Source organism: Bos mutus, chromosome 4, assembly GCF_027580195.1.
Source record: "Bos mutus isolate GX-2022 chromosome 4, NWIPB_WYAK_1.1, whole genome shotgun sequence".
NCBI classification, from domain to species: Eukaryota; Metazoa; Chordata; class Mammalia; order Artiodactyla; family Bovidae; genus Bos; species Bos mutus.
In genome coordinates this window covers 66612886-66625472 of record NC_091620.1, presented here as the reverse complement: position 1 = coordinate 66625472, position 12587 = coordinate 66612886, and the positions used below count along the sequence as shown (strand labels likewise).

The 12587-nt window shown below is 33.4% G+C and overlaps 1 protein-coding gene across 5 annotated transcripts in view; it reads left to right on the top strand.

Annotated features, from left to right (window-relative positions):
• Positions 1 to 11233, top strand: part of TFEC (transcription factor EC) — a 99789-nt gene extending 88556 nt beyond the window's left edge. For all 5 annotated transcript variants that reach the window (XM_070369581.1, XM_070369584.1, XM_005907742.3 and 2 more), the window contains 2 exons: positions 4387 to 4534; positions 5420 to 11233. In XM_070369581.1, coding sequence (XP_070225682.1) covers positions 4387 to 4534; positions 5420 to 5797 — 526 coding nt within the window. In that variant the 3' untranslated portion in view covers positions 5798 to 11233. The remainder of the gene's footprint in view (positions 1 to 4386; positions 4535 to 5419) is intronic.
• Positions 11234 to 12587: the final 1354 nt, after the last annotated feature.

Here is a 12587-nt window from a genome sequence, read left to right as displayed (position 1 = left end):
GCAAAAACAGTGCTAAATAGAGGCAGGAGACCTAGATCCCAACTTCTAAACACATGCGTTTGGGCAAGCAGAAAGAACTCTGAAGCTTTGGTTCTATTGGATCAGTTCTTCTTCAGTTCTTGTCTTGTACACTCTCCAGACGTGAGAGTGGACCAACCCCTGTAGGAGTGGTCTAGACCTGCTCAGTTTCCCTCTTTATATCTTGTGTTACTTCCTCTTTGGTAGTTCTAGGGGCTTGATTGGTTGTGCTTCATGCCAATGAGGCATGAACCAGACACCAGTCAGGGAAGGGGGTAAGAAGAGGACATTATGCAAGTGAAGCATGACCTCAGTGTCGAATCAGGGAAAGGAGTGTCAGTATGTTCTCCCATAACTGTTTTTGACCACTATTTCAGACTGCCGTTTTGGGCCCTGTTTCCCTCTTCTAACTAGCCAGCAGTTCTAAAAAGGCTCTGAATGCCTTTCCAGCTCATGACTGGAATAAACTTAGGATTTGGTCTAGGAAGGGCTTCCCTTGTGGCTCAGCTGGTAAAGAATCTGCCTGCAATGGGGGAGACCTCGGTTCGATCCCTGGGTTGGGAAGATCTCCTGGAGAAGGGAAAGGCTACCCACTCCAGTATTCTGGCCTGGAGAATTCCATGGACTCTGTAGTCCATGGAGTCACAAAGAGTTGGACATGACTGAGTGACTTTCACTTTCACTTGTTTTAGGAAATGAAAGCTAATACCTGAAGGCGTTTTGAATTCCATGAAGTTGCCATTTTTGTGTATCAAAAACTTTCAGAAATTTTTACTTCTTTCTTCTTTGCTGTATCAAAATAGTATGGTCAGAAGGAAAACAAATAGTAAACAGTTATAGTTGAGATAAATATGTTGAGAAAATGAAATGAAAAACATACTACCAGGGAATGATAATATCTTAACCATTAGTGAAAAATCAAACCAAACAGAACTAACAAATAAGAAGGTGAAACATTTCTACAGATGTGTGATAGTATCTACTTCATATGTGCTTTTTATTAATCATATTTATAAAAATCATATTTATAAATATAAACATGCTAGCAGAGCATGCATTGTGCTATCAAATTATTATTTTTTCTACTTTTTTTTAAACTAGTTTGTCTACTTTTTTTTATGACTTTTTCTACTTTTTTAGATATAAACCTAAGGGTTTTTTTTTTTTTTTTTTCTACTAAACTGATTTTTTTATCTTCTACAGTCAAAACTTTCTTCTGCTTTTGTGTAAGAATGGCAGTTGAACTAGTAAATGAGACCTAACAAGACTTTCTAAATCAGAAGTTATAAAATACTGATCAAAGGAAGAAGAATCAGACCTCTCATGATGTTTGCTTTCTTTTCCTTTTTGTAATACTTTTAAGTGGATGTGTACTCCTAAAATGACAACAGATCATACATTTGCATAGTTTTGCCTGGCAGCATTCCTACTCTAACTTACATATTTCTAATACCTGCCTTAGCCCTACAGACATTCAAGGTTTTAACTTCCCCAAAGATTTAAGTTCTTCAAAATAAATTATTTTGTAGAAAATGATAAGCCACTATGAATATTCACTCCTTAGGCAAGTCTTTGTATGTGTTAATGTTTACAGTATACTGTCATATATAATGTTTTTAAGGCCTAACTGCTTGAAATTATCTTGGGAGATATAATTAATATATCTCCTTAACAACAGACTGGTTCCAAATAGGAAAAGGAGTATGTCAAGGCTGTACACTGTCAGCCTACTTATTTAACTTATATGCAGAGTACATCATGAGAAACGCTGGACTGGAAGAAGCACAAGCTGGAATCAAGATTGCCGGGAGAAATATCAATCACCTCAGATATGCAGATGACACCACCCTTATGGCAGAAAGTGAAGAGGAACTCAAAAGCCTCTTGATGAAAGTGAAAGTGGAGAGTGAAAAAGTTGGCTTAAAGCTCAACATTCAGAAAACGAAGATCATGGCATCTGGTCCCATCACTTCATGGGAAATAGATGGGGAAACAGTGAAAACAGTGTCAGACTTTATTTTTCTGGGCTCCAAAATCACTGCAGATGGTGACTGCAGCCATGAAATTAAAAGACGCTTACTCCTTGGAGGAAAGTTATGACCAACCTAGATAGCATATTCAAAAGCAGAGACATTACTTTGCCAACAAAGGTCCATCTAGTCAAGGCTATGGTTTTTCCAATAGTCATGTATGGATGTGAGAGTTGGACTGTGAAGAAGGCTGAGCACCGAAGAATTGATGCTTTTGAACTGTAGTGTTGGAGAAGACTCTTGAGAGTCCCATGGACTGCAAGGAGATCCAACCAGTTCTTCTAAAGGAGATCAGTCCTGGGTGTTCTTTGGAAGGACTGATGCTAAAGCTGAAACTCCAGTACTTTGGCCACCTCATGTGAAGAGTTGACTCACTGGAAAAGACTGATACTGGGAGGGACTGGGGGCAGGAGGAAGAGGGGACGACAGAGGATGAGATGGCTGGATGGCATCACTGACTCGATGGATGTGAGTGTGAATGAACTCCGGGAGATAGTGATGGACAGGGAGGCCTGGTGTGCTGCAATTCATGGGGTCACAGAGTCAGACAGGACTGAGCGACTGAACTGAACTGAACTCAATATATTTGGAAAACAAAATATTTTAGGATGAAATCTCATACATTAAAATGGCTTTAAAATAGAGTAAACTTTTAAAAATTTAGTGAAATGACAACAAATAGATATTGTAGGAAAACTTTTGTGTATTGCCCTTTTTTAAAAAATATTGATTGATTGATTTGGGCTTCCAAAATGGCTCAGTGGTAAAGAATCCACCTGCAAAGAAGGAGACACAAAAGATGTGGGTTTGATATCTGGGTTGGAAAAGTCCCCTGGAGGAGTGCATGGCAACCCACTCCAGTATTCTTGCCTGGAGAATCCCAGGGACAGAGGAGCCTGGCGGGCTACAGTTCATGGGGTTGCAAAGATTCAAACACGACTGAAGCAACTGATCGCATTTATTGATTTGGCTGCATCAGGTCTCAGTTGTGGTGTGTGGAACTTAGTTGCCCCACAGAATGTGGGATCTTAGTTTCTTGACCAGAGATTGAACCCGTATCATTGGAAGGTGACTGCTTGTCCACTGCACTACCAAGAAGTCCCCATTGTGTGTTTTCTACCAAAACTTCGAATATTTATTTTAGACCTAAATAAACAGTACCTTAAATTTCAAAGCTGACTAGGATATTGTTTTCATCATATTCCTTCTGTCCTTCTAATTTTTTCTTTCCATGAGAAGAAATGAAACAAAATTATGAGGCATATACCAGTCAGATTTTTCAAACTATATTTTTCTACTTCTGAGTACTTAGTAAATACATATTAAGTTGCATATATTTCAAGTAGATCACATAAACTAAAATCACATGCAGTGAAATGTCTTTTAAAAATTTCCCTACAAGCTTACTTTCTGTTATATCAAAACAAATCTCATTATTCTAAGTTGAAAATTCACCCAGATTTTTCAGCTGTTCTGATTAACTTTTAGCAATTAGCTTGGCCTTATTCTCCATATATATTACCAATTGTCAGATAGTATTAAATTGATTGATACATGTTTTTAGACATTAAAATAAGTAGCCAGTTCTATAATTCTGGATTTATCATTTTTCTCATTTAAAAATAAGTTTTAATAAAATATTTTTCTATGCTATAGCCTGAAGATTATCAGCAATATTTAATTGTATTTACTTATCATAAACTTATTTAAAAATAGATATATAGCTTTTTATAAAAAATGTGTTGATGCTTTTGTGTGGGAAAATTTGCCTTATGAATCTAGAAAGTTTTGCTCTATTGCATAAAGTTGCCAAAATGATTTGTTTCACAATTACTCAGGATCACCATTCAGGACAGACATGGGACCTTATTTTTTTTCCCTAGAAGCATAAAAGCAACCTTATAGAAAGTATGTTAAAAGATTGGTACATATCAAATGATCTTAAAAAATTTAGGCTTAAGTCTTCAGTAATGTACATTTCCTAGTTCATTAATGCAGAAATACTGCACATAGATTTTAATCTCGGAGTTAATAATAAAAGCAATTTTCACTAAAAATATAAAAACTGTAATGGTAGAATCATGATATTGCATTTAGCTCTCCCACAAAAAGTCACTTTATTACTTTCTTTTGACACTTATTTTCATTCTGGGATTAATTTTACTATATAAGGGCTTCTTAACTATTCTATTAAAATTTCTATTCAGAAGCAATAATATCTAAGAGTGAATAATAGTCATGTAAATCATTATTTCATATTAATGTAAAAGATTTTGTAAGTTCTTATGAATTCTGCTGACATGCACAATTGTGAAAAGGTTATCTCTCCGTTCTACAGTGATATGCGCTGGAACAAAGGAACCATTCTAAAAGCATCAGTGGAGTACATCAAGTGGCTACAAAAAGAACAACAGAGAGCTCAAGAATTAGAACACAGACAGAAGAAATTAGAGCAGGCTAACAGGCGCCTTCTACTCCGCATTCAGGTTTTCATAAGAATGTTGCCATGAACCACGTACCTTACATATGACTTACCCATCATCAGTTCTATTCATTGGTCTTGTTTCTTTTTTTCTTACTAACAATTGTTTTTTGCCTTCTCAAGGATAATTTTTATTGCCTTTTAGAAGTTCACAAATTAGACTGATTCAATTAGGTTTTGATTAGAAATCTAGGATCAAGCTGGCTTTAAAAATATATAAGGAATGACAATAACTAATTGCAAAATGCATAAAATAGAACCAATTTTATAAACACACAAATATTATCCCAGTCAAAAAATAATAGTAAATAGGATCTTTGTTTCTTTCGATAATATTGGACATTAAATTTTCCTCTCCCTCTTTTATTTGTTTAGTAACACTGCTATGGATTTTGTAGCCTTAAGGCATATTGTGCTAATTTATATTAAGTCACTCCTCATCTTCTTATGTGACACAAAATCTCAAAATATAGGTTTTCATAACTCTCAATAATTTTTTCTTTATATATGTGAACAAGCTTATTGCCAGGTAAAACACTTGTTTCCATAAAATGGTCTTATATTGAGAAATTAATCAGGAAGAATAACTGAAAGATTTCTACTATCTCCAAATAGTTGTCTTGTAGTCTGAGCCACTGTGAGACCATTATATGTCATGTATTCTTTTAACGAACAAATGGGGGGGGGAATTTTTTAAGAAATCTGAGTATTTTCCTCAGGATTATTTTTCAGGCATTAGAAACATACCACACTCTGTTATTTGCAAAGAGTATTTCTAATTTATACTACTCTTCATGTTGAGTGCTTGTTAGATCTATTTCTGACTTACTGTCTAGAGTTGAGTTTACTATCAAAGTCATTATTTAACTATTCTTGTTTGATATTGCAGGAACTAGAAATACAGGCTCGTGCTCATGGTCTGCCAACCCTGGCTTCACTTGTCACAGTTGATTTAGGTGCTCACATCACCAAACAGACCCATCTAGAGCAGAATTCAGGAGACTATTGCCAACAATTGGTTCTGTCTCAGGGGACAAGCCCTGAACTCTGTGATCAAGCTATGGCCTTCTCCGATCCTTTGTCACACTTCACAGATTTATCATTTAGTGCAGCTTTGAAAGAGGAACAAAGATTGGATAACATGCTACTGGATGACACAGTATCTCCGTTTGGAACAGATCCTCTGCTATCTGCCATTTCTCCTGCAGTTTCTAAAGAGAGCAGTAGAAGAAGTAGCTTTAGCTCAGAAGATGGTGATGAGTTATAAAAAAATAAACAGGCTCAATTGATCAACTAGGAAGAAATTTTGTGCTGGTGCTATGCAATTACATTCTTGTTTCATATATTTCTCTCGCTTAATTTTTCTGAAGGGAGTATATTGGTCATGAAACACTGATTGGTTAGAAACAGCAGAATTTACAGGAAGGACAAACACGGTGTTGAAGAATTATGGACAGAAAAAAAGTTGTTTTGTTTTTTTCTCTTTGACCACTAAGTCCAGATCTACTTAAATTTTGTTTTTCTGGAAAGAGGTACAACATAAGAAATAGCTCTCTACTAATGTTTTAAAAGTAGTCACTTAATGATATGCTATTGGAACTAACAGACTGCAAGAATAAACCTTCTGAAACATACAAACGTTTTTTTCCTTTTGAAACATGCAAACGTTTTCTTACTTACTTCCGTCTCTTTCCTATTCAAGCTCTGACTACATTAGTTTTCAAGAATCAAGATCAACAATCTGGTGGTTCATTGCCTTTCTCCATTGTCTGGTGGATATGTTGTCTAAAGTTCAAGTCTTGTAAAGGAACTAAATAAAAGATAGATTATCTACCACTTATAAGTGAAGAGTAAATCTATAATAAACTCTAGAATTTTCCACAATAAAACACAGAAAATTTATAAAAAACTGGATTCTAAAGACTCAAATTCCCTTTGTCAGTTCAATTACACAAATTCTAAAAGCTTCTTTGCATATTTATAGAGAAGACACACATGGTCCAGAAAAGGAACACATTGAATCTTTTCCTCAAGAATATTGTCTGGAATTGTATCAATCACTTCACACAAATATACTCCCCCAAACAGGTACAAAATGGAGAAAATATATGTTCTTTATTCCCCTTCATTCTTCTGATTTTCTAATCAGCATCTGAAATTACATATTAGATTGTTTTTGCTTCATCAAGAAGAGATATTGGATGATAAGTCTCAGCAAATAAAATATTGAAAGTCCACCTAAAGGACAGTTTGTTAATTTGTTAAATAACACTTATCACTGTTTCAAAAACTGGATTTAAATTAATTAGTTGATACAGTGTTCCTTTGAATTCATGAAATATTGAAAATTGGATTGCCAACTGACAAAATAATTAGTAAAACAGGAAAGCTTTCTTATTACATTCAGCTCTGAGTAGAAGATATCTGCTATTCCTATAAGTACTTAAAGTACCTTATGATCTTTGTTAGCATTTAAGAACATTTATACCTATGGTGATTTACTCAATTTTTTTCTCTTCAGCTTCTTCAAAGCTTTGGGAATTGACTTACCAGGAATATTGCTCTGTTATTAGACCTGCATGAACAATCATCTGATCAATGAGCATTTAGGGAGAGATATTGAAAACTGCAATAAGTTTTATGAAAATATAGAACAGAAGAGCAAGATATGGTCTTACTCCTCAGGGAGTTAACGAGACTACATAAGAAACACAACAAAAGATGGAAGACTTTTAAAATTAAAGTCTACACGGTGCGGTATAAACTGCAAATACTGAAGTTCAGAAAAAATAAAATTGAAGGCTGGAGAATCCCAAAAGTGTGTGGGAAGAGCAGAATTTAAAACTTCTTTTAAAAAGCATACGTTTGGTGGAGGGGGGGCTATACAGGAGAATAATATCAACTAAATGATAAAATGAGAATAAGTTGGGAAAGCATCTTCATGAGACATTCATTAGAGAGATCTAGAAGACATCTGTTGGGAATCCTGAAAACTATTGACAACAACTTATGAAAGTCTCTTTGAAAACCAAGATGAAATAATGTAGTAGAAATATACATATATATTTAACCAGGAGGGATAAGTCTAAAAATTAAAATCCTGCTGTGTATTACTATGATTGAGATGTAGTCATTCATGAATATTAACTTTGGGATACACTTTTGAAAGGGTGCTTCAGGTTTTACTCACATGAAAAATACGTCATCACAAAATTTGAGACTTATTGCTAATTAAAGTGGACAAATACTAAATCCTTATGGTGTATTAATTATCTCAGGCTTGGTTTATAGCACCAATTCAGAGTTTGGAGATTTGAAATAATTTTCACTTTTTGACATGAAAAAACTCTTAATTATAGGAATAGTCATCAAAGCCAGATAGATAAATTCATCTGAAATAGGTCATGTGAAAGAAAGAATAAGATACATTTCCTCAAGAATTTGAGAACATTATATTGTTCAATTGCTAAGTCATGTCCAACTTTTTGTCACCTCATGGACTGCAGCAAGCCAGGCTCCCTTGTCCTTCACTATCTCCCGGAGTTTGTTCAAACTTATGTCCATTAAATTGGTGATGCCATTATATACTTTATTGCAAAATTCTACTTTATTATCTGAATTGATAATTTAACATTGCAAATCATAGAGAAGGAATATATCTTAGAGTCAATGAAAAACACATCATTCTAGACAGAGGCTAATTTCTGTATAATTTTGCACATTATTCTAATTTCTTCATATTCTAGAAAAATCACACTATTGATGTCATTAATTTGTCATCATTTTCCATTCTGCTAAAATACTACTACTCAGCCCTGAAAGCCATTTCTCATAATCTCAGCTGGTGAATGGCTTGACACAAGATGGTAGAGTCTGGATGAGAGAGTTCTGGTAGAGGAAATATTTGCTGGAAAAGGTAATATTTGCTGCTACTTGCAGATTATAATAGCTATTAGGGGATTGTGAAATAGGTAATGGAATTTTAAAGACAGAGTAAAAGATAGTGTTTTATAACAGTCAACTGAAGTAGATTAAAAAAATTAATTTTAGTTCTTACTTTTGAAGGCCTTGAGAATTTATGGAAAGTTATAGACCTTCTCTCCAGAAAAATGCAGAGTTTATATGCTGCTGCTGCTGCTAAGTCACTTCAGTCGTGTCCGACTCTGTGCAACCCCATAGACGGCAGCCCACCAGGCTCCCCCGTCCCTGGGATTCTCCAGACAAGAACACTGGAGTGGGCTGCCATTTCCTTCTCCAATGCAGGAAAGTGAAAAGTGAAAGTGAAGTCGCTCAGTTGTGTCCAACTCTTAGCAACCCCATGGACTGCAGCCTACCAGGCTCCTATATGCAGCCCTAAATTTATATGCACTAAGGGTTTTGTAGGACTTCCTGTATATCTTCTTGGATCCCAGATGAAAAATTCTCGCATCAAAAGCAAAGCATACAGTTAATGTCATATGTAATGAGGGAAGACGGAGCCCTAGTTATCTGAATATCATTATTCAAGCTCCAGAAATGATAAAGTTGCATTGGTAAGTGAAAGTGTACCAAACACTAGCTGCTTTCACTAAAAAAGTTGTGAATTCACTTATAAAATAGACCCTTTCCAACAACCCCTGTTATATATATGGCTCTGTCATATATTTACAGATTTATGGCTCAGTTTCTCTGTAATAATTAGATGTTGCAAGTATCTGACAATGATATTTTAAACATATATATGTATATATTTATCAAAGTAGAGATAAGATAAATTCATGGCAAATTATTTGGCTATCTAAGAATCAAGAATTATCCTTGGGAAAATCGATGCCTATAATATTTTTGCAGAAATGAGATGTACAACAGTACATGTGATTTAGGAGAAGTGAAGTTTCTCCGTTGTGTGCCACCTCTTTGCAATCCCATGGACTGTAGTCTACCAGGCTTCTCCATCCATGGAATTTTCTAGGCAAGATTACTGGAGTGGTTTGCCATTTCTTTCTCCAGGGCAACTTCCCTACCTGGGGATTGAACCCAGGTCTCCCGCACTGCAGGCAGACCCTTTACCCTCTGAGCCAACCAGGGAAGCCCACGTACAACAGTAAAATAGATATATTGTCTAAAATAATTTTATCACAATAAACATCAGCTATCACTGGACTATTAATACACAATTTAACCAAGTCTTGTTCATGCAAATAATTATATAATTGCTATCATAATAAAAAAGCTTTGCTAAAATGAAATAAAGCAATTTAAAAATTACTTTTATTTATTTTTCAAGATAAGGTCCCATGCAATCTTTTTTCTCTGAAGTATTGGCTTCCTTTCCCTGGATTCACATTAAACAACCCTTCCAACTCCTAATTATCTTAAAATAACAAGGACCACTTACAAGTAGATGTAGCTTTTTGTATGTTTTTTCTTTTTAGTGTTCTTTCTTCTTGAATTTTCCCCAGAACTGGAGAATATATATACAGATAATATTTCCTCAGTTTACAGATGTGAAGTCAGTGAATATGGCTTTCTATGTGTGAGTGCAAAAGTTCTAAGTAATAATCAGCCAGATGGACTGGGAACATTGAGAAGCAGCCTTCCTCTACTTTTTAAACTCATTCTTTGCCACTCACATCACTGTAAATAAAATATTTAGTAGCTCTTTCTTTAAAAAATAAACACAATGAGTTTTTTAATTTGGTATGCTCATTTACCTTCATGTCAAGGGAGGAGTTAGATTTCACAAGGTAAAATATAATTTATTTTTTCTTTGTTTTGATAGATTGAGTCATACTGGAATTTTCTTATACTTCACTATCATGAAAATATTTTTTACTCTTATGATATTATGAAATTTTGATATTTTATAATGTCTCTAGGCTGATATTTACCTACCTTATAAGGTCTAAGATGTAGATGAAAACTGGAATTAGTTAATCATTTTGCTATGTTATCAACACTAGATCAGCCATCTTGGTCTCTTGAAAATACCTGAAGAACTGAATTTTGCTACAGTATTGATTATGGAATATCCTATATCTATTACATGGAATTACATCATTCGCCTTTCTGATGCCCTGCTTATTGATAAGTCCAAGATGTCAATTTGATTTAGTGTAAATTACATACACAGTGATTTCATTACATTTACTTAATAAATACTTAACACAAAATTTAGAGTGTTGCATATCTAATGCATCTTACAACCTTCCTGTAATAATTATTCATTGTATACATCAATATTTTATCATTTGTATGATTTCTAATTTGTATATGAAGTATTTAAAACCTGATAAAAATAATTTTCTTAAAATTTCTCTGTGCTACACTTGTTTTCTGTGAGAGTCAGACTATTTTAGTATATAAGAGATTATCCCAAAATAATTATTTTCATTAAAAAACTTCCCACTGGATTCAACCAATTTAATGATGAAATACTTTATCTGCTGTTTTATACATAAAAGGGAACTTTTTGTCTTTTTGTTGTAAAGGGATTTGTGTAGGTATTTCTACATATTCAAATTTCTTTTGTGTTTTCTACTGATGAAATCTTCAGTTACATGTCTTTTTTCCCTACATTTATCTAACATGCTTCAAGAATAAAGTTAAAGACTTTTGTGTTTCCAATTCTACCTCTCCTATTCCTGCACTACCATTTTATTTCAAAAAATTCTGTATTCTCAATGCTGCTTTTTCCACAGAAATAAATTTTATTTGTATGACATTTAAAGCTGGTGATTATATATAACAGATAAAATAGAAAATATGCAAAATGTGCTGAAAGAATTATATGCAACCAGTTATATTATTCTTTATTACAGGAATACTGAAGTTTAAAAGCTAACTAAATTCAAGGATCTTACCTAAGAGCATTGAAGTTGCTTATGGCATAAAATGCTAAAATTAATTCAGCTATTTAATCTTAATAATAACAATGTAGTTAAAAATCTTTGACTTTAATAGGATTTTGTATATTTGAATAACTGAAATAATATTCCTATAATTTTGATCTAACATTGGTTGTATCAAGAAAAAATTGTTATTATAATAAGACTGTAGAATTTATAACTATTGCTATTTTTCATTTTTAATAGCAAAGTAATATGTCTTATTTTCTAAGAAAATAGCACTGGTGTTCTCTGATAAGTACATGAATCTTTGTACACATACTGTAAAAAATGAACCAATATTTTCTTTGCATATATATATGTATAAAATGAAAGCATAGAATTGTTAAATGCTTTAATATACTTTTTTTTCTGACTTTGTACATAAACTGCCCTGGAAAATACAGAATGTAGGGTAATCATCTAAAAGGATACTTGGCAGCCATGAGACTTCACAACTGGCAACTGCTTACTTGATAGTCCTTGCTGAAAACAGTAAGCCAATATTTCCTTATTAATGAAAATAATTGTTACACTTTTCAATATAGTTTCCTACCATCTGCTTCTTCATGCTGTTATGGTTTTGATTTACAGAAAATATTTATCAAAATGTTGCAAAATTGCTAGCAGGCATAATTGTAGCAATGAAATTACTAAGAAACTCTGCAAAATTTTTTAATATACTAGATAGTCCCCAGACAATCTAGGATAAATAGAATACTGTACTTTAATATGTAAAACATTTTAAAACTGCTAATTGGTATTGACTAGACCTATCCCTTGATAATGAAATTAATAAGAATTTCAGTTAAATGTTAAGACTTCTAATATTTAATACCATGCTTATGAATTTTTTTCTACATACCTGCCTAAAAAATAATAAAACAGAATGGCTCTGAGTTGACTATAAAAATGCTATTCTATGTTCAAATATAGATTCTTTGATTTTTAAAGAAATGTTCTATCAGAAAAATTTTTTTCATAATGAATTATCAATGCTAAAAATACTGATCAAAAATATAATAATTTCTGTGTAGAAATTAATAACCAACCTAATGAGGTAAAGGTAATTTAGGATGATCTTTTGACACTGTATAGACTGAAAAAAGGATAACTGAATGGGTTCTATACTTGATTGTTTATTGTATGTATATGTACATATGCAGTGTATTTGAGTATAAGTGCATCTCT